This window comes from Cuculus canorus, chromosome 2 (genome assembly GCF_017976375.1).
Source record: "Cuculus canorus isolate bCucCan1 chromosome 2, bCucCan1.pri, whole genome shotgun sequence".
Lineage (NCBI taxonomy): Eukaryota > Metazoa > Chordata > Aves > Cuculiformes > Cuculidae > Cuculus > Cuculus canorus.
The window spans coordinates 65,084,110-65,105,921 of record NC_071402.1 but is presented as its reverse complement, the minus strand read 5'-3'; the positions used below and the strand labels follow the sequence as shown (position 1 = coordinate 65,105,921).

Genomic DNA, 21,812 nt, shown 5'->3' with positions numbered 1-21,812 from the left:
TTTTGCCCCTAAAGTTCTCTAGATACCTTATGCTGAGTATTTACTGGCACACAGACTGAATCAAGATTTTCACTTATCCTCCTGAGCTTCATTTCACTAGAATAGTTGGTACAACAAAGATATGCATGATGACAGAAAAATCTTAATGTAGAATAGGGCACATGGCTAACCGGAAAGACGACAGTCTGAATGTGGGCATACATAGGAGGAACAAGGCTTAGGAAACAAATATCCTTTTTTTTTTTGTTATTTCATGTTGCCTAGCAAAAGCATTTCCACCTCTGTGTGCTGCTTTTCGTGGCTTTCCCTTTAAAATGCCTGTTTTGCTCCCAGCAGTATATAGGTTGCTCAAATGACTAACCGAGGTGATTATGGACAGCACAAGGAATAGGTAGAAATAAGGCACGGCAAGCAGTGTGGGAAATTTGAGTCTAAAGACCTTCAAAATTTGGGCCTAAATGTCTCTGAGATTCAGCTTCCTCATTTCTAAAATAGACTACATGTTTCACAGGGCACTGAAAATTGTTTAATAATTTATTTGAGACGCTCAGAATAAAGACATTTCATGAGTCAAAGTAGTCTGTACTTTCAAAAGCCCAATTTTCACCAACAGAATGAGTTTCACGGTACTTATGATTCCAGTGAGGTTTGTATAATTCTCGTTCTTTGAGTTTATGAAAAAAAAAATCTGGTCCATATATGCTAATATTCTATTACTCCTTTTTTTTAAACAGTACGTGGCTGAAAGAAGGATTACTGAAAAACTAGTTAGGCCATGACAAACACACATACATTGTGAAAAAATTGGATCAGGTATTCTCTATGGAGAATAGAAGCCTTAAAAGAAGACTGCAAAATGAAATCTGATGATAAAAACTCATTGGAGAAGAGACTCTTTCACATACCATATAGTCACCATGGAGCTCACTGAACTGTAGAAAGCTCTTTAGGACAAGAAGCCAGTAATATACTCAAAGGGTTTAGACAAACACAAGAACAATTAAATAATGCCAAGTTATTAATACTTGAAATATTAATTTGAACACCAGCATTTAAATATTAGAGCTAAGAAACTCTTTGGATTATATATTCAGCTCTATGCTCCAGAGGCAATAGTAGCCTTTACCCAAATAAGATTAGGGTAAGATTTAATGTGGAGAGAGGAATAAGTCATATCTGACTACTCTGCTGTTTTTAGAGAATTCTCCAAAGTCTCCAGAATAACAGATTTTATTAAAAAAGAGGAAAGTGAGTGTGATTTAAAAATTACTAGATTTTTTTCATTTTAACAATAAATAGCAATGCTGAAATTTAATGTTACTCACATAACTTTCATCACTCGTTTTAGCTTCAGACTTTGCAGGCAAATTAAACAGCACCAATCAGGTAATTATTTTAATTATTTCAGTTCTTTGAAACAGTCTCAGATAATTACTTCCATCAGCTAAGCAATTCTGTTGCTTATAGGTAGCAGTATCACCCACAGACAAGAAATTGGCAGTATAGCTTCTAAATTTAAGAGAGTAGAGTCTTTATATGGGGTTGGGAGTTTACCTGAAATTACTCATAAGCAAGAAATGTTGCTGAGCTAAAGAACTGGGAACGGGAGGATGAAAATCCAAGCCCTCAATCACCATATTAAAAAAATATTGTGGACATGGAAAGGACTCAAAGATAATCTTAATTCAAAATAAGGTCTGCTTTTTGAGGTCTGTTTTGGGGGTTGTTTGTTTATTTTTTAAATTTATCCTTGTCTTTTGGCCTACTTCCTGTCCTTCAGATAAAAAAATTACTTACAGCGTAATTTATAATATACATGAAAAGAATAAATATATTCTTTCCACTGATACACAACCATTATTCTGTGATGCTTCCTGCTACATTATTGCTACTTGCTCTCCTTCATCAGTAATGATTTTATCCAATATGCAGAAGTTCAGTGATAAGTACTATTTTTATAAGCATAAATAATGCATGTTTCTTGTAAGCAAATCGGAATTACTACAGAAATTGTCTTATATCTACTTTGGTTGAATTTAGATTGATCTCAAAAGGTCTCTATAGGTATACTTAAAGACTGATTCTCCATATTTAATATTTTTGTCTATAGCCTAATCTTTATTTCCTTCCAAAAATCAGATATTTGTGAGTTGCTCATATCCATGCTTTTCTTAATACTAAATACACCAAGGTCTGTATTTGGAGTTTGACCACCACAGTTGTTTCATCTTATTTCACAAATTTCCTTTTAGAATTTATTCATTTCTTTAATGGGTGGGTGTGTGTGTGTGTGGAAATAATAACTATAAAAAGAGCCTTATGCAAAACTGGTGTTACTCTCATCTGTAAGATCACTGTTATAGCTTCTATTATTTGAGAAGAAAAGACATCTCATTAAAAGTGGAAGAAAACTGACATCATAACAGCTTTCATTTACATTTCGACAGCTCCAAAGGCAGCCTTCAGCACAGAACTAACTTCATATTTCACTGCATTTTCATCTTTCAGTCTAATAAAATACATATTTTTCTGGACTTTATTGCTCTTGCTTCAGGCTTGGGAATTTTAAATGTTATTGTGTTTTCAGAGCAAGTTGTAGCATAAAATATAAACAGAATTTTGGCAATGAAGTAGTAAATTGACCCATATATACATTACTTTGGGAGCGTATTTTGAAATTCATTATCAGAATTGTTCCTCTTGCTGCTGCAGTAAATACTACATGATATATTTTGGAGTTAGAACAAAATAAATAGCTTGTTAAACATTGGTTTTAAAGTAAATGGGCACTAAAATGAAACATAACTGTAAGAAGACATTTGCTAACATCAAAGGCATTCAAAACCTATATTAATCATTGCTTTTATTGTGATTTATGAATAAACTTTCTGAAATGTCCCTCAAAGTTCATTAAAAAATGGCATTTGTAAAATCCAAGAGCAATGAAAAATATTACAGGAGAAACCGCTGTGAAATCCAACACCAATTACACAAGTAAACCGGCAGAAGAGAGCCAATGGGAAAGCAAGATATATAAGGAGGTTGCATTTGTTCCGCAGATGTTAGGGAAATCAAAAGATGACAATGCTGAAAGATTGCAAAGCAGTAAAAATTTCTTTAAAAAATTCCAAAGAAAAAATAAGGATTTCCATGGAAAAAAGTATACTACTCATGTTATGCTTTTAGACCCAATATTGAGTAAAGTAATCCATAATATTAATAAAATCTTTTTAATGATTCAGTATGCTAAGGCCAAATGGAGAGGAAAATCAGTCAGAAATTGGATCTACTAATTGAACATGATTTTAGTTAGAGAATGTTTCAAGGAGACGCCATCTCAAATATCTCCTTCGGACCAGATTTATGGATTATAAAATCAGAAGAGACCACTATTGTTGCCTATACCGAGCTTCACTACACCACAGAATTAATTCAAACTGTAGCACATCTTTTAAAAAGAATTAATGGACCAAATGCATTCATGTTGTAGCCAAAACGAAGAAAGATTCCATCAGAATGAATCCAGCTTAATTTATTTCCAAATTTACTTCTTTACATTTAAAACAAACAGGGAAGTTTATCCTCTCCCTATTATGTATCTTAACGAGAATTAAAACGGAGAGTAACTATCACAGCCAAAGAGAACATCTCTATTTTGCCAACATGCATTATAAAATAATCACAGATTTAACAATTCATTGCCAACTAACCTATGCAGACAAAACAAAGCATTCAAATTATTCATCTGTTATAGTTTCACTCATCCATTAATGTTAGAGATAATTTTCTCTATTTTTTCTTAAATCCTTCATGCTTATTTTATTATATAAACAAAGAGAAGTAAATAATTGAAAAAAGCACTTAGGAAGAAACAATGCTTCATTAAATAAAGAATAAGAAATGCAAATTTTTTTGAAGTGGTTAAGTACCTGAAATAGAGCATTGAAGCAGTTCCATAGGATATCAGAGTATGTAACAGGTAGTGTTTGAAGCCAAGCCCTTAAAATAGGCTTCCAATCCAACACTGAAGAACTCATGAAAACCATCCCATTGCGAGAAACTGTTGCAGGGGAAGCATTGTCAATATTGTGAGGTTCAAAAATAATTTTGCAACTGGGGGACATCGGAATGCGATCCCCATTGGCCAAAGTAAGGGTCTTATTATCATCCAGAACAGAGTTCAGATTTTCAATCCATATTGCATCAACAGGTCCATCCAAAACTATCCAGATATGCTCACCCTAAAAAAAAGGAGAGATACACAAGTGCAACTTTACAAACGTTGATGAAAAATACACATTTACTTAATCTTAGAGAACATACTTTTGGATACAACTAATGAGTCATAAATTGGTGCTGATTAGCTCAGCATGAACTGTAATTTTTATAATTTGCTCAGTGATTCTTTGCTCAGTGATCCTTCTTTTGTTACCCTGTGTCACACCAAAAAGGATATTAAGCAATAGTGACAAAAATTAATTTGTGCTGTTCTAAGCATAAAGCTGTCCCTTTCTTCTGCAAAAGCACATCAGCCAGCCCAGTATCCATCAAGGCGGATGAAAACACTTCTCACTAAATACTGTCACAGATGCAGGCACACACTCAGTCATTGTAGGATGTTACCTAAGTATTTCATGTAAGACCTCCCATTCTCTAAGTGAGAACCGAATTAAACCTCTGAAGATTTGGATGTAATTATGATTCCATGAGACATCATCTGTTTGATGAGAGAATTGGGAAATGCCTGTACTGGTTTCTCACCGGTGCCTCTTACATCCTGACATAATTGGTGAAATAGAATGGCAATGGCATGAAACCAGGCAGGAGAAAATTAACTTTCCTGTACTCATATCAAAGCATGAACAGCCCTAGCTTTGCATTTGAATGGTAGGACTACCTGCTTATGCAAGGAAGTGAAACCTAAAATCTTTTCCAATTTAATTCTAGAACCTCAAGTGTTTGGGAAGCCTACTGCTTTCTGGCATATACACGTAAATGTGACTCTGGCACATATTCAGCTAAATGTATTTTCCCCTTTGATTTTATAATATAAGATCTTTCACACAAATGACAGGTAATGAGACTGTATAGAAACAGTATTAAATGCCCTTATTAACTATCATGAAACAATATCCTTTACCTTCTTTGCTTTTAAAGTTTTTCTCCATAATGTGGAGAAAATACCATCTGTCCAGTCATTTGTAGCAACATCAAGAGTGCCAAACATCTGGGAAGCTGTGATTGCCTTTGGGTTCATTCTCATCTCTTTATGAGGAGCACCACAATCTGTCATTGCTTTCATCAAAATATTAATGCATTTTGTCTTTCCTGCACCGGTTGGACCTAGAGTCATCATACCTTAAAATAATACAAACATGGTTTAAAATGAAATGTCAAGATGTCATGCTGCCATTTAATGGTTCTTTGCATCAACAATCCTTATTTTTATCAAAAGCCAATACAAAAAAAAAAGATGTTTCTCACTCCACTTAATGTTGAATGAAATGAAATGGAATTTTAAAATATTATTAAAGGCCTCTACAAATGTCTGCTCTGTTATGATAGACAAGCCTGTGCAGGTCTGTATCCTCCCTCAGGCAGTTCTGTTCATTTTTCTAATTGGAAAACACAACTGCTTTTTGATGTTCACATGCAATGACATTTACATGACTGGTGGTAAAGAAAACCAGTAATTTCTAAACGTATTTAATAAGAAAGAGTTGTTCCCAATGATATACAAGCTTGAGTGTATTTTTCTGAAGCAAAAATTACAAAAATATGCACTTTCATCCATCCATGCTGACATTTTAATATATTTTTCTTACATAAAAAACAGTTAACAGTAACCACACTTTTAATTTCATCAGTGTAAGCACATATTGCCTAAGGAAAAGACGACTTGTCTTCAACAATAGAGCTTACAGCTGATCCTTTTTACTTATAGTTTCTATATCTACTATTCCAGAGGCCCAGAGTCTGTCCAAAAGCAGATGGACATTCAAACTGAGACTCCTAAAGTCATTTAAGGGAGCTAGATAACTCTTATTAAGCATAGAGACAACTGGACAACATAATACTTAGTTGGCTTTGAAAATGTCTTAAGTAAAGGTATGGAACAAACAATCACAAACCAAAGTTACAAACCTAATCCAGTACCAGACAGTTTCCCAGTAGTTTCCCAGAAACAATTTGGTGACCCAATCATTTCTTCATGCCATATGTTATATGTGGGGAGATCTAATGCAAGCTCCTCTATGTCAATGGAATGGCCTTACTACTGGTTTCAACAATATTTGGATCAAAACTGTTGCGCATATGTGTTTGAGTATGTGCATGAGCACTCCATTTGCATATACTGACTCTATTCAACCAAGAGGAGTCATGTATTTTACAGATTTTTTTCCTCATTACTTGAAATACCATCATGGCCCCTCTATAAATCCAAGGGTCTATGAACAGGACAAATGGAAGTCAGGAAAACAGAGATCTTCTTCCATCCGTGCAATAACTTGCATCGTAGAAACACTTTATGTTCAAGCATTAGGCCAACTGGAGCTGGACGGCCCCTGGCAATAGCAGGGACATGTAAAGAGAAGAGGGATCTAAGCAGAATGCCACAGTGGATCCCAGAGATTTTTGAGGAACAGTGTAGTGTCTCACAGACCAGATAGCTTCTAAAAAGCAGCACGTGTAATCATGACTGAAATCATTAAGACTTTCATGGTTCCTATATGGATACAGGTGCCATTATCTGACTGGAAGCCTGAACCCAGTCATCTGGATGCAGATTATTAACTCAGCACAGCATTAATTAGTTATTTGGTTTAACCAATAAACCAAACTAAACATTTGAGGCATTAAGCTCTCAAACTGTGCTATGCAAGTGAGTATTTCCTTTTATTTGCTCCATTAGTTTAAGCCTACTATTCTCTTATTATTCCAAGAAAAGAGAGAATTTAAAGGATGACATCTTCATAAATCTTTGTTCCTTTACTTACATTTCCTACATATTTCCCCCTTCACACACTAAACAAGAGGTTAGAAGTTGGGGTAGGGGGGACTTTTCAAACTAGGGGTATTTTTTTTCCACTCAGTATGAATTGTAAACTTGAGTTTACTAGTGTCTTTTTACCCTTTGTAGGACAGAATAAACCTTACTCATTAGCCTTTTGTACACTGTAAAAATGTATTTTCACAGAATCACACAATGGTTGAGGTTGGAAGGGACCACTGAAGGCCATCTTGTCCAATGCCTCTGGTCCAGCAGGAGGTGGGCTTATTTCTCCTCAGCTGAAAGGGTGAGAACTGCACATAAATTACAACACTTAGAATTATATTGCATGCTTGTTAGAATCTATCAAAGTAAAAGTTTAAGAGATTATTTTTGTAATCTTCTCAGCATCATAATCTCACAGTAACATTGAACGTGAGATTCATGACTAAACTGTGGCTGAGGGCAACAATTGTTTTCAGAATACTGAACAAAACCGGCTGTTTTTGAATTTTAATGCATACTCTACATTTTAACTTATTCCACAGAAATTTCAGTCAGTGAAGGCCACTCTCATACTTCCCATGAAAATGTAATACAACAAAGCTAAAATCTCACTATGTGTGCATTGCACATAAAAACCAAAAAAAGTCATAATTTTCCTAGCAAAATATCTACACAGGCTTTAAAAAATGCACCTGTTCTATCTTAAAATACATTTTTCATGAAAATAATCTGCATTTTGTTGCAGATATTATAAAAACTACTGCTTTTATGCAGTCTCAAATCCTCATGTAGCATGCTAACCATGTCGGACTCGTTGTGTTTCATACAGCTGAATGAGCTTAAGTATCCAGGGTGGATGATGAATAAGCCCTGCTTTCTCTGTCTGTTTCTGGATGGCTGACTGTAGTTCAGGATACCCAGCTTTATCCAGAGTAATTCCAGGGAACAGGTCATTAATGAGGCTCATAAATAAAGGTTCATCTTCATCTACCTGTCAAGGATAAAGCAGGGAGAAATATATCATTTATTCATTGAAATTATTATTAGAGCTGTAAACAATCTTCAAGAATTTGTCATTTAAAAGATGGCAGTAGAAAATCTTTTATTTTCCAAAGCAAACATGATAATTATGAACCAGTTTTATTAAGTGAATTTCATACATTGCAACCACATGTAGTCATTTCTAAATTAAACACTTAGAGCTTTTAAAAATGTTACCATCTTAATACAGTTTTCTTCAATATATACACACACATATTTCTTCATTTGTTACATAAGCCAGTAGGATTTATTCAAGTCATATTTTCTTTCGATTTTTTATTATTTTTTTCCTTTTGTAAATCACTGGAGCATGTCTATAGGTTTGAACGCATGTACCAATGTGCTGAATAAACAACAGAAAAAAGAGAAACTGGTTCCATCACAAAACTGACTGCCAAGGTAAATACACAAAGTCTAGACATGCTATAACCTTTCAATTACAGCAATAAAAAGAAAGATGAGTACTTTAAATAGTAATATCAAAAGATATTAACCTACACAAGTGGGCGTTAGCTGCTTCCAATTACCTTGCTCATTGTGATTCTTTTAATGTTCTGAAAAGGCAACAGACTCCCAAAAAATGTGTAAATTAAAACTCAGGATTAAGAAGGATCTTTAATGACATTAATAAAAAGTATATACAATGTATTTTTCCTTTCCTTCAATAGGGCAGAAAGAAAGAAAAAAAAAGCAGAGGACCAGATTAGGTCCCCTAAGATCTGATGTTATTTCCAATGATTTTTTGAGCTAAGGTGTCTGATGTGGTTTCCTCTCTTTAAAAGACAAATAGTTCTCACACAGTAACTGTCACTGAAATTGGGAAAAGAAACTCCTTAACATCAGTTGGAGGTCTTGAGGACCAGGCATTCTTTTAATTTGGTACTGGATATATGGAGGAATCAATCCTCCTACTGTATATGCCAGTGACTACAAGTAGCAGGTTTTTTATACACTGAACTTATACATATGCATTATATCTCTTGTAAAAATCATGCATATTAATCACATTGCCCAATATTAATTATAACAGGTGTCCCCGAATGCTCCCCACAGTCCTTCATTGAGTCTGAGGTCTACAAAGAAGCCCCCTACTCTATTTCATTGGCATCTGGCCTCGTTTGAAGTTAAAAATAAGGGTTATCTTGACTTCCCATCTTTCTTGGCTCCTGAAGTGCTGGCCAGATGCCAGTCTTTCACAGGTTTCATTGTTTTATTCCTTAAATATCACAAAACAAGAGGATTTTACCATTCATTATGTTGTGCTCAGGAGAATAACATAACTGTATTCTGAGTCTCCACTCACTGACAGAACATATTAAAACCTGCAAAATAGCTTATCCAATTACTGAAGAAAAAGAGCTTTCAAAGTGCATAACAAATACACTTAAAAACGCAAACAAAGTAATGTTTTTGGGAAAGTCATCAGTGTTACAGTACCAGTTTGGAGAGGTTCATGTCCCGCAGAACTCTCATCACTATGGTTTTCTCTGGTTCCTTGGGATTAGATCTTTTCACTGCTCCGAGTGTTCTTAAAACAGACAGGATATTTCTAAGCCCAAAGTCATAGTGAACCTTGAAATAACGCATAGATACAATCAGTACCACAAAGATCAAGCACTTTAAAATCAAGAGGGGGATAAAAACTGAAATCATTAAATAAATAAATAAAAATCCTGCTGAACTTTTAAATATGATCCATTTCACAGATCTTCATCTTTTCAACTAGATTTCCAGCTCTGTTGCTATCATTTCCTGAAGATATTTTCCAGTGTTTTTTGTCCATACCTGCCAAGTTTCCCTTTGGTGGTAGACTACCACTTTTACAAGTAATCTGTAACAGAGTTACATCTTCAATAATTTTTCAAAATTCATAACTTGCCAGATGCACAAACATCAAACCATACGTCTTCAGATTACCCTGTTTTCTGCTCACACAAAGACTGTTGCTAGCTTCATATATGGTATTGCGATTAATGACTAAAAGGCCAATCTCTTGCTTATGTAAAAAAACACCCTGAAATCATTCAGATACAATTTGTTGTAAGTAAGCCTATCTCATCTTGTACTTAATGACTTTCTTCTCAGTGGATGGTTTCATGACAACTTGGTTCAGAACAGAAGGATTTACTTTCAACAGCCACATGCATCCTAGAGGTGTATCTAACAAGCTTTGGACCTAGGCAGGGAAAGGTTGGAATTTCATTTCACTATGGGCACAGCTGCATATTTGCAGAGCCATACAAACGTATTCAATTAATTTTAGCATTTGTACGGGAACATATCATTCTGTCTTAGTTAACACGGATTTGAAAATGCATGCAAATTTTCTGTAAGATGTTTCCCCTTCAATTGCTGATGCAAATCCTAGAAGGAAAGCTATCAGGGTAAAGTTTTTAAATTATAAAATTTTCAATTCCACTGGCTGCTCAGAAAACTAAGTGGCAAAGACAGACACAGAAGCAGAAAATAAAGACATTCTTATATTTGGAGAAAATGTGCTCACTCTAATTGATCAGAAATGTCTTTGTTAGACAGAGTGCATAGACACCTTTTTACATCGTCTGTTGTGCATTGACCTTGGCCAGCTTCCACCTACCCACCCACTACCTCACTAATCCTGCTCAACATGGAAGAGAGAAAAAGAAAATTAAAAGAAAGCTCATAGGTCAATATAAATACTTAGAGATCACCTACCAATTACCATCACAGACAGAACAGATTTGACTTGGGGAAAATTAATTTCATTTAATTTGTGGCCAATTACAATATATGTGGATGAGGAGAAACAAAGACAACATTAAAACAACATATTCTCCCCAACCGCCATTCCTACTTCCCAGTCTGACAAAGTGTAACAATACATTGAGTACAACCCAGAATAAACAGCAAGAAATAACTTATTGATTGGGTTTGCAGATGATACCATGCTGGTGAATTAGACCACAACTAGATTTCAAAATTACCAAAATAAATTCAATAAATGATCTATGTGTGATGCAATTAACTAAAGACAAGTGCAAAATACTACATAGATGGAAAGACCAGCTGCACAAAAAAAGAAGAGTAACAACTCTTCTGCCTTCAGCTGAGAAACAAATCAGGCACAGAAAGCTTTGCAGAAAAATATCTGACATTGGACTAAAGCCATAAGCTCCCCAATGACATATCTACGATTATACTGGGCAATAAAAATAGAAGTGTCCTTCTTAGGACAGTTGAAAAAATATTTCCATTGCAGTTGGCACTTTTGTACTGTGCCCAAAAGGTGGATTCCACACTTGAAGATAAACCCTACTGAACAGAATTTAGAAAAGAAATTAAAGTCATCAGTTGACTGAAACATATGCCATATCAGGAAGAAGTAAGATCTACTGTAGCTGTAGGAAGAGCAAATATGTAGAATGAGTTACAATAAAAGTCTTTGGTGTGTTAAAAACACTAGCAAAGAGGAAGACTGAATAGAAATAAAAGGAAGCAACATATTTAACCACAGCAAGGGAGACTCAAATTAACTGTCAGGGGAAGTGTTGTGACTATAAGGAAAATGAAACTTGGAACACACTGCCTAGGAAATAGCAATAGAAAATATTAAGGAGAGTCACAAACGTTTACAGAAAATTATTTAGATAATTATTTTTCCTCTGGAAAGGTAAATGGATGACCTCTCAAGGCTCCACCCAGCCTTGTTTTCAATCAGGTACCATGTTGTTATCAGTTGAAAAAGATATTAAAATTCAGACAGGTACTGCCAGAAGAACTTGTTTGCAGATGGAAACATTAAGACAAAAAGATTAACAATTTCATGTGGAGTCCAGAAGGCAGATTTTATGTTGAAGATAAGGTCTGTTATCATTTATTAAATTATATGTCCTAGTCAAATATCCAGAATCACAACAAGGGCTGACAGACTTCTTTTCCTTTGTGCTAGATGACCATCACTGACATAAGGCATGAGTCCACAAAAGGATGGCCAAGTGAGAGGAAAAGACACAATGGTCAAAATTTGCAACAGGAAATCACAATGATTTGTATAAGTAAAAGATTCTTCACAGCGAGAGGGGTCAAACACAGAAAAGGTGCTCAGAGAGACTGAATATCTTCATCATCGGAGATACTCACAATTCAAAGAGTGCTTTAGTAATCTACTTTTGGTAACCTGCTCATGGTCCCAGCCATCATGGGTTTATAAAGGGAAGGTCCTACCTGACAAACTTAATTTCCTTCAACGACAAGGCTGCCCACCTAGCTGACCAAGGAAAACCACTTAACATAATCTTTCATGATTTCAGCAAGGCCTTTGAAACTGTCTCTCACAGTATCTCTCTAAACAAAATGTCCAGCACCCAAGTGGATAAACACATTTGGGCCAAATGGACTACAATGGTACAGCTCCTGCTTTCATAAGGAAGAATTAGAAATCTCAAAAATCTGCAAATAAAACTCTCGGCCCTAGGAGCACATTCGCTGTTGGGAGGAAAAGAAAAAAAGGGCTATCCATGATTTCCTCCATATGAAAATACCTTAAACAGATGGTCCTCAAAAAGGGATTATAGCCTGATCTGCTTTCAAGCCTTAATATTCTTTTGTGTTTCAGTTTCTATGGTTTAGTCTCAGTGAGGGCTTGTGTAAGGATGCAGTAGGGAACTAGAAGTCCTATAACAAAGGCAAATAATTCAGCTTTGGGGACTCTGACAGAATAACTGTTTCACAGACATGTAGACACCTTGGGCTTCCTACATTTGGTAAGCACAATTCTCTTGCTTTTGTAAGTTTTTCTTCACTGAAGGAGATAATAGTCACTCAGGGTGCTTTTGGCTATTTGTGAGTCAGAGCTCCTCTTTCTACAGACTCTGCATTTATGTGTATAAAATGTCTGGAGGATTTCAGGTATTCCTTTTGGCAAATTCTGTTTAGATTTTGTGGGAGTTAAGTTCAGCTGGTGAACGTTTGTTCATTGTTATTTTCTTCTTTTGCTGTATATTGCATTTGCTGAAACCAGACAATGTTCTGCCATTTCTTAGTGCATTGATTCTTTATGTGACCCTGTTCTTTCCAGTCAACTGCCCGGATACTCAGCAGTACTTACTTCAAACTTAAAATTTACTATTAAAAATTTAAAACAATAAGTTCCACTGGAAAAGACAGATTAATATGTCCAATAAAGCCTGTCTGTACTTTATAGTTCTAGTGTTCTGGCTAGACAGAAGTAATTTGTGTCCCACTGTACTCTTAGAAACATCTCCAGTTCATGGGACTCTCATATCTAATCAGATGAACTCATTACATCTCTCCCTACATACAACCACACATCGCATGAGATGTATTTCCCAACCTAAAAAAAAATTCATGACAAACTTCAGGAACTGAGAGACCTCAAGAATGACAATATAGGATGGAATACAGCCCATTTCAAGTGTATGCAAGCAGATAAGGAAGGGCCAAGAGGACACCATCATGGCAGAAGCTCTCACATTTTTCTTGGGTAACCAGCACAAGTAGGAACCAATTTGAAGTGCCTGTTCACTAATGCACGCAGCATGGTAACAAAATAGGAAAAAACAGAACTCCGTATGCAGTTACAGGGCTACAGTCTAAGTGGGATGATAGAAGAGTGGTAGGGCAGCTTGCATGACTGGAGTGCTGCAATGGATGGGTAGAGGTTCTTTAGGGAGGACAGGGTATGATGGCCAAACGAGGAGTTACGTCAGCTGAGAGCACTTGCGTTAGGATTAGAGGGCTGATCAACATGGCAAACGTCTGTTGCAAACTTCCTGATTTAGGAAGAAGATGCAGTTTCAACAACTGGAATTAACCTCATTTTTTCAAGTCCTGGTCCTCACTGATGGTTTGACACACCCTGACATCTGCTGGAAGAGCAACACAGTAGGGCAGAGGCATTTCAGATTACAACACTGTCTCCAATAACATCCTCACAGACAAAATGGTGAGCAGACAGCGTGGTCAGACTATTCAACAGCTTGACCAAAGAGTCTCTGTCCTTGGAGCTATTCGAAGATCACCTAGACAAGGTGCTGAGCCAGCTACACTATTTGAACCCATTTTGAGCACAAGAATAGGACTTGTTGACCTCCTGAGGTCTCTTCTAAACTCAGCTCTTCTCTGATTTTGTAACTGTATATAATAGATTTATACAATAGCAAGGCTGTCCAAAAAACTGCCGACAGTCACAGGCAGGACAAACCTGCATACTACAATGGATTTGCAGAAAGCTATGTTTCCTGGCTCATATTATAGAGCATAGAATCACAATCTAGGCGCAAAGATCAGCATAGCAGGCTTCTTTGATGGATATTGGAGAAATATTAGTGGGCCCCAAAGAAATTATAAATTCACAGGGAAAACTGTTCCTCACAGATGTCATGGCTTGTGTAGTAAGAACTATGGAATTTAATTTATAAGAGAGATATAAGCATAAGTTTCAAAGATATAATTGTGATGTAGCTGGGTGTGAGGGCTGTACCCATGTGTATATCCAGAGCACTTAGTCATTAATTTCCATTAATTAATAGCAAGAAACTCCCTTGCTAGCATCAGCATATACAAGATAAAGGACTGACCTTAGACAAGGTGATTGAGCTACAAGCCTTCACAACAAAGCATTTAACTAATTGGTACAGGAGTTCTCCAGATGAGAATTTCAGACAGTTTCACAGAGTCCTTCAGGCAGCTCCTACAATTCCTAAGCCAAGTGATAAGCACTACTTACATGCTTCGATATGCTGATCAACACGCTGAATGGAGAATCTTACTGTCTCAGAGATTCCAGAAATGACCAAACTACGCATAGAAACTCTTTGTGAAGATGCAGCAATGGTCATGTATGAAACACTGTACATTGTTAAGATAGTTAAAATAAGTTTTATACTGAGGTTGGTTTTGTTTGACAGTGTGTGTGTTATTTTAAAGTACTTTGTCCAAGAGTGAAACACATCCAAAACTCATAACAACACAAAATAAAGAAAGCACTTTGGCAGAAGCAGATGACTGAATTTCTGATGCTTGCATAGATGTCTTTTCCACAGTGAAGTAAAGAATCATGTCCAGGACAAAAATGACCACACAAACTGAAGCAATGACAAAATTTAATCCTACTGAGGCCAATCCTAAGTTAAAAAAAGAGACTTCCATATCCAATACTCTGTAGACAACCTATGTTGCTAACTGCTGAAACTGTGTATACGCAATTTTTCGTAAACAATGTCCACAAATTCTACTAAAGAGTGAGCTCTTGGAAAATTATTCTCTGACAAACACAGCCTATAAGCCTTGTAACTATAAAACACAGGCAGATGACAGGACTGAGAGAGGAGGTTGGACAGCAACAAATGGACTAACACTAGTGATGTTGGATCAATTCAGACTGCCCAAAAATTAATTTTATGGAGATATTCTGGGCAATATTACAGGGAAGTCAGTAGCAAACATGACCCCCTCAGAAGCCAGTCTACAACACATAGCTGGTGAGTAAAACTCTCCCAGAAAAAGAAACTTGGGAGAATTAAAACCAGAATCCAGTTTGGTTATGTATATTGACAGTGAAATTACAGAGGTATGGAGAAAGGAAAACCCATATCTGTACATTTTTGTTTTAACACCGAAATAATAAAGGCAATATGATGTGCCATTATCTTACTCTGCTGCAGTCCAAGATCTTTACATGGAAGTCAACGTAGTCACTAACAAATAAGTGGTATAAAACTGAAATAACATAGTGGAGAATATAGTCAATATATACAGCCTCATTAGGATCCAAACCAGGTATTTGAGCTACAACTTGCCTAACATTCACATGATTTCTCTTTGAGACCCTCTAGGGGACAGCCAACACAGGGCATTCGAAAGGCAACAAGTAGACCTTTTCTTTTTATAAAAACAGCTTCAACCTTTGTTTCTACTCCATACTAAACAGAATAGCCTTTTCTGGTAGCAACGAGCAAGATAGTGCCTTTTAGGCACCCTTCAGTCATTTACAATTCTTACACTGCTTCTCCAGTAGATCTAGCCTCCATAACTTAGGAGATTGAAAAATGCGTGCTTTACAAAGTTCAGCAGAGCAACATACACTGTTCCTCATAAATTTTCCAATAACTCCACTCTGCCTAAAAATCACAAATCAAACTGCCTTTACTATACAAAGCAGAACTTGAAACTGAAAACCCTAGAAAACAGATAGGTTCATGAGTGTAAAAATAATTATATATTCTATGAAAGTATATTCTCTCCATACTCTTCCAGTGATAACTTACAGTTCGACAAATATTTATTTTACCTGTTTAGATAACTGCTCTTCACAGAGTTTGTAGAGTGTATAGAATTTTAGACTAAGGACTTGGTTGTCTCGGAAACCAGCACTTGCCAGCTTGACTCGCATAATAATGCTGCGGTCAGGCACCATCATAGCAACTGTGCGAAACTGAATCTTCAGATTTTCTGGAAGTTCCTGCCGTCCTGCATAGCCAGGGTTCTGACAAAAATGAAAAATATAAAATGAAATATTATGTAATGGAAGTAGGATAGGAAGGTTTCTCTTCTCTAATAATTATTTGACAGACAGGAGCACAAGCCAGATTACAAAGGGTAACTTGAGCATATCACAATTACATCACTAGACAGTTGCCTAAATACTGCAGTTTATGAAGCATGTGGTATCACATGTGTTATTTGAAGATACCCAAGACACACAGACATATACAGACTACCACTTAGAAATCTTGTTAGAACTGTTTTAAATGGTTATTTTCCTCAGGGTCTTGACCACGTTCCAGTGCTGGAGGCTGCTGTCCCTTGTGAGCATTCCTAGACCATTTCAGTACAGTGTACATTACTGAATATAATTTAAACTAAATGATCTGACCTTTCACTGAAGATGTCTAAGTTATTCATACAATTACTGCATAGCTCAGTTATGAGAACAGTAGTGGCTGGCTAGGCAGGATAAACTCTTCCAGCTGTTTCCAAACTGCCTTCCTATTGGCCTTTGTATGTCATTAATTTGTCCTCTTTTTCAAATCAAAGTGAAAATATTAACATCTTTTTAAAAGTAGGAAACCTTAAAATAAAGACAAACGCTTCCATTCTGTGTTATGGGTATGTAGGCTACAACTAAGGAGGGGAAGATACAGAGAGGTTTGTAAGATAATCTTACATGCTTTCTTGTTGCTTTGCCTCCTGCACTGCTAGAAGCAGTCCACAGGCACCAAACAGAAATCTTCAGGAGGCCAGGGAACCAGAGTGAAGGTGGTTTCCTTCGTACTGTCATAAAGAAGGACTGTGGTCAAAAGTTCTTCACAGGTGGTGAACTACTGACTGGACCAACTACAGTAGTCCTTGCAGTAGTCAATTACATCTGGTTTATTTTGACAGACTTTGACTACAAATATGAGATGGTTTGGTTTAGTCTCAGTCTGTCAAATATTCAATTAAAAAAAGCCTAAAATATGTAGTTATTGATAACTGCATACCTTTACTCCTAAGTTCCAGTTAAAAATATGGGCAAGAGAAAATACCATTGTTATTTTTTAATAATAATTTTTTCAAATTTGTATTTACTATTTTCTAACAGACAGTTCCAATCACTTCAACAGGAAAAATTCAATGGGAAATGAAACAAGAAAGATTTTTCAGAACAACGCCATTTACGTATATTCACACACATACCATAGTCAGAAATATACCAAATTCTCTGTCCATGTCAACAACATCACCATCAGTGAAAATGAACTGAGGTTTCTTATTTTTCTTACACTGAAGTACTATATATATCTGCTGAGCAGCTACTGATAAAACTGGAAGTTCAATGCGGTTAAATTCATCAAAGCAACCCCATGCACCTGACTGGGCTAAACCTGAAAAAAGCACAAAGAAAAATATTTTGTTAAAATAATCAGTTCAAACAAGAATAATGTATACATAAGATATAGCATGTTCAATACAACTTAATGTAACATGAGAAGAATGGAGAATAAGAACACAGAGTAAAATAAGAAGTAAAAATTCAAAATATAATAAACTGGACTGCGCATTAGAGACACACAGAGAAAGAATTATCCCTTGGAGGAAAGATATAAAGAATTCTTTATAAAGAATCCTACACTTTTACAGTAACCATAAGGCTTTCTGTTCAATAATAATGTATATAGCACCTAACAGCATAAACATGTATAGCATGGAAATTCATCTATGCATCACTGTCAAAGTTGAGCTTGAGAGGCATCTACCTAAACAAAAAACACAGAATCAAATTCAGAAACCACTACACTTGTGACAGAAGCATCATTGAATTTTATAACAATTAATTCACAGGTCAAAAACTATTGGAGAATAGCATTCTGCTCTTCAAGAGAGAGGAAACTGATGTCACACAACTGTTATTTGGAACAGGCCACATGGTTCTAGACAGACGTTAGCATCCATAAACATCATGAAATTAATGTCTTTTGGGAGAGTCAAGTACTCCTTCTTTTGTATCACATTAGCATGATTGAAACACAAGAGTCTGCAGTGGCAGCTTTCCAGAGCAGTCGTTAGAAAGCTACATAATCCCCTTCTTTCCACATCCATTCCACAACCATCAAAAGCTAGTAAGTGTTTGCAGGAACTTCACCGGTGCCATCCCCTCCATTCCCAGAGCCCCCTCTGGACTAGTATTTCCTTTTGCCTGTGTCCAGCAAGGACCTGGATCAGGATTTTAACCATCGCTACAAAGAAATGTTCAGAGGGGTTTAATTCATTTCAATGAATGGTGGAGCTTGGTTTGGCTTAAGCCACTTGAAGGCATTGCTAAATGCAGAAATAAAGCACTTGTCCAAGAAAAAGCATTTGTGTGTTCGCAGTGCTGAACAACTATGCCCATAGCTGCCCCACATTGCCATACCTTGTGTGTCAATGCCTATAGCACTGGTAAAATAAATCAAGGGTGGTTTATGTGTAATGTTAATTCCTTAAGACTCTTAGCTAATGAAGAGAAAGTACTCAAAAATCAATGATACTATTAATGCTCTGACCCACCTTCTACTGTGATCAGCTGTACAGTGAAATCGACATTTGTCAGTTTTTGCAGACAATAAAAACAGAATAAAATACAAAAAAAGAATCTTACATTCATGTTTTAGCTTTTTCATGACCATTAACTACTTATTTTAATATTGTTGCACTGATCGGTCTTTTTTACCCATGAACTTTTGGAAGAACGCTTCAACAAAATTAGTGGTATCATACCAGATCAAAACCAGTAGTAGTACAGGCAAAACTGTCTCCTTAAGATTTGATTCAGCCAGGTCAATACTGCAGATCTCCCATGAAATTCAGTTCAATTTCACAGTAATCTTTTCTAAACTCCTTCTAAATAATTTCTGTGATATTGTAAGGAAAAACATGCTCAAAAAAAAAAAGAATTTGAAGATAATAAAATGTCACATGGACTTAATCACAAAATCTAAAAACAAATGGAATATAGACAAATACCACAATGCCACAACAAAACAAAGATTAGAGAATTCTATATATAAGTACCAAATTTAAAATGTGAAAGACTCCATCCCACTGTCTTTAAAAACAAAGGAAGGATGTTCCTTGGCTTCAGTGTAGCAGCAAGTACTTTAACTAATGGTCTGCCCCTTGGATGAGGAATATCAGGGCCTTGGATGCACCAACAGGACTTAATTGTCCTGATCACTCTTCCTTGCAGGTTCTACCCATTGTCTTTGTCCTCCAGTCCAGCAGCTGCATTTCAGCTCAGGCAGGTGTGAGTCTTCAGTCTTTGCCTGAGCTATGCTGTATGTAACTATGCTCCTGTTACCCTGACTTCCTGACTGAACACCCTGAAGGACCCCAGAACCCTCCATAGTCTTACTTGCAGCATGCCTCCTCCTATTTCTGATTGAACTTCCAAGGCAGACTCTGTTCTTAGCTTGTTATTTCACCTTGTCTGATGGTCACTGAACACCTGACGGAACAGGCTGTCACCAACCTGCCCTGCTCAGGCACTGCGGGACGATGCCCTGGTCAGTGAAGTCCCTGCCCCTGCTTATGCAGTGGTCACCCCTGGCTCCTGGCTTGTCTTTCCCTGTGGAGCTGCTCCCTGACGAGAAATTCTTGCAGAGATTTTTCAAATGCATTTGGTCCCTTTTGTTACATGTGTTATATGACTAATAGGATCCATTCTAGAAAAATACCAACACCCCCCCCCCCAAAAAAAAAAGGTGATTTTTTCTATTTTGTTTATTAAACATCAATATGTACTCTTTGGCATGCAACAAGGAAAAGCCCCGAAGCTGGATATTCTATAACAAGGAGACTTTGTTCCATATAATATTGTTTCTTGTATGTATTATCTGTATATTAAAGGGTTTTGAAATTACTTTCTGTATAGAATGGCAAGGTTCAGTTCTAGACAAATAATTTTTCCTTGGGGGAGAAAAAAAAAAAAAATCACTTGTTCTGTAATGCCACCTGCTGCATGGAGGTAGGAAACCTGATCCTCTGGCAAGGCCAATATCCCACAGCTTTGAATGAATTCTGTTCTTGCAAAATTATTTCATGCTGGTGGTGTTTAAAAAGAAAAAAGAAATAAAAGACACACCCATGCATACACCCACACACGCACATAAGCAAAGGCACAGCAAGCAAACTGTGAGCTGCATAATAGCTTAGAGACAATGTAATTTTCATTGTGCACTGTCACACACTACTTTCTGTCCCCACACAGAACACAGTAGGGTAATCTACGTAAAAGCAGAAAATAGAGGACAGGATTAAAGAGTTCTTTAACTATGTCTAAGAAATGTGACACACACACATACACCCTCCCAATCAGTTCAGATAGCCTACAAACCTGGTCCACACATGATATAAAAATCAAACAGCATAGCTACTCCTGCCTCAGAAAGACTTTCTTATCAGGCTGCATGAAAGCGCTTCTACAGCTGTGAAAAACTATCCTTTTTTCCATTAAAGATCTCGCATGCATTAAAGAATCTTTCTCTAAACTCACTTATTAAACCAAAAAGAGCTCATTTCCTTCCTGGACTTCAGTGTATCCACTCTTCAAGAAATATCAAATATCTTAAAGATGTTTCAATAGAAAAATTGTGATTCCAAGACAGGCCCTTCCAAGTTTTGAAAATAAGTCCAAAGTAACTGGTGCCATTCACAAATGAGAGCATTAATAACTTACGTAAGAACAGACTCTTACTTTTCCTCCCAGATACAGAACAGTCTGATGAATGCTGAAGAAAAAAAATCACCCTATTCTTTAGGCTCTATTCAACTGGATCTAGTATCTAATTCCCAGACAAATTCTCTGAGAAATACACCACCAAACTACCAGCAAATTGATAGAGGAAAGCAGTCACAAGCATCATGGTCGCCTGAGCAGCAATTTGTTGAGTTCTATAAGCATCTTTTCTAACTCACATTGAACACCAGTGTGCCATTAAATGAGGCAGCCGGATAAAAAGAACACGTTACACAGTATTACTCAGCTTTTGTTGTATATCATGACAATACTACATGGAATATGATCAGCTTATAGAAAAACAACAAAGAATGCTGAGCCCTAAAACTCAGCTCATGTTCTTAGACACAGAAATTTTGCTCAGTTTTAGTAAAAGAAGGCAGGGACAAAGCTGTAGCTATTACTACTGCCTCAATCCTAAATGAGAAAGGACAAGTTGCAAAAAAGCTCAGCTTAAGAAGGCAGAAATATATCAAGGAGACGGAGGCTAGCTGTCTAAACCGACACAACTCACAAACA

At 36.5% G+C, this 21,812-nt stretch overlaps 1 protein-coding gene across 1 annotated transcript in view; it reads right to left on the bottom strand.

Moving 5' to 3' along the window:
* LOC104061008 (dynein axonemal heavy chain 5) overlaps positions 1–21,812 on the bottom strand; it is a 158,324-nt gene that overhangs the window by 79,323 nt on the left and 57,189 nt on the right. The window contains exons 42-47 of the mRNA XM_054058697.1: positions 17,717–17,904; positions 16,329–16,523; positions 9,476–9,610; positions 7,799–7,988; positions 5,141–5,358; positions 3,930–4,241 (exon numbers count right to left, since the gene is read on the bottom strand). Coding sequence (XP_053914672.1) covers positions 3,930–4,241; positions 5,141–5,358; positions 7,799–7,988; positions 9,476–9,610; positions 16,329–16,523; positions 17,717–17,904 — 1,238 coding nt within the window. The remainder of the gene's footprint in view (positions 1–3,929; positions 4,242–5,140; positions 5,359–7,798; positions 7,989–9,475; positions 9,611–16,328; positions 16,524–17,716; positions 17,905–21,812) is intronic.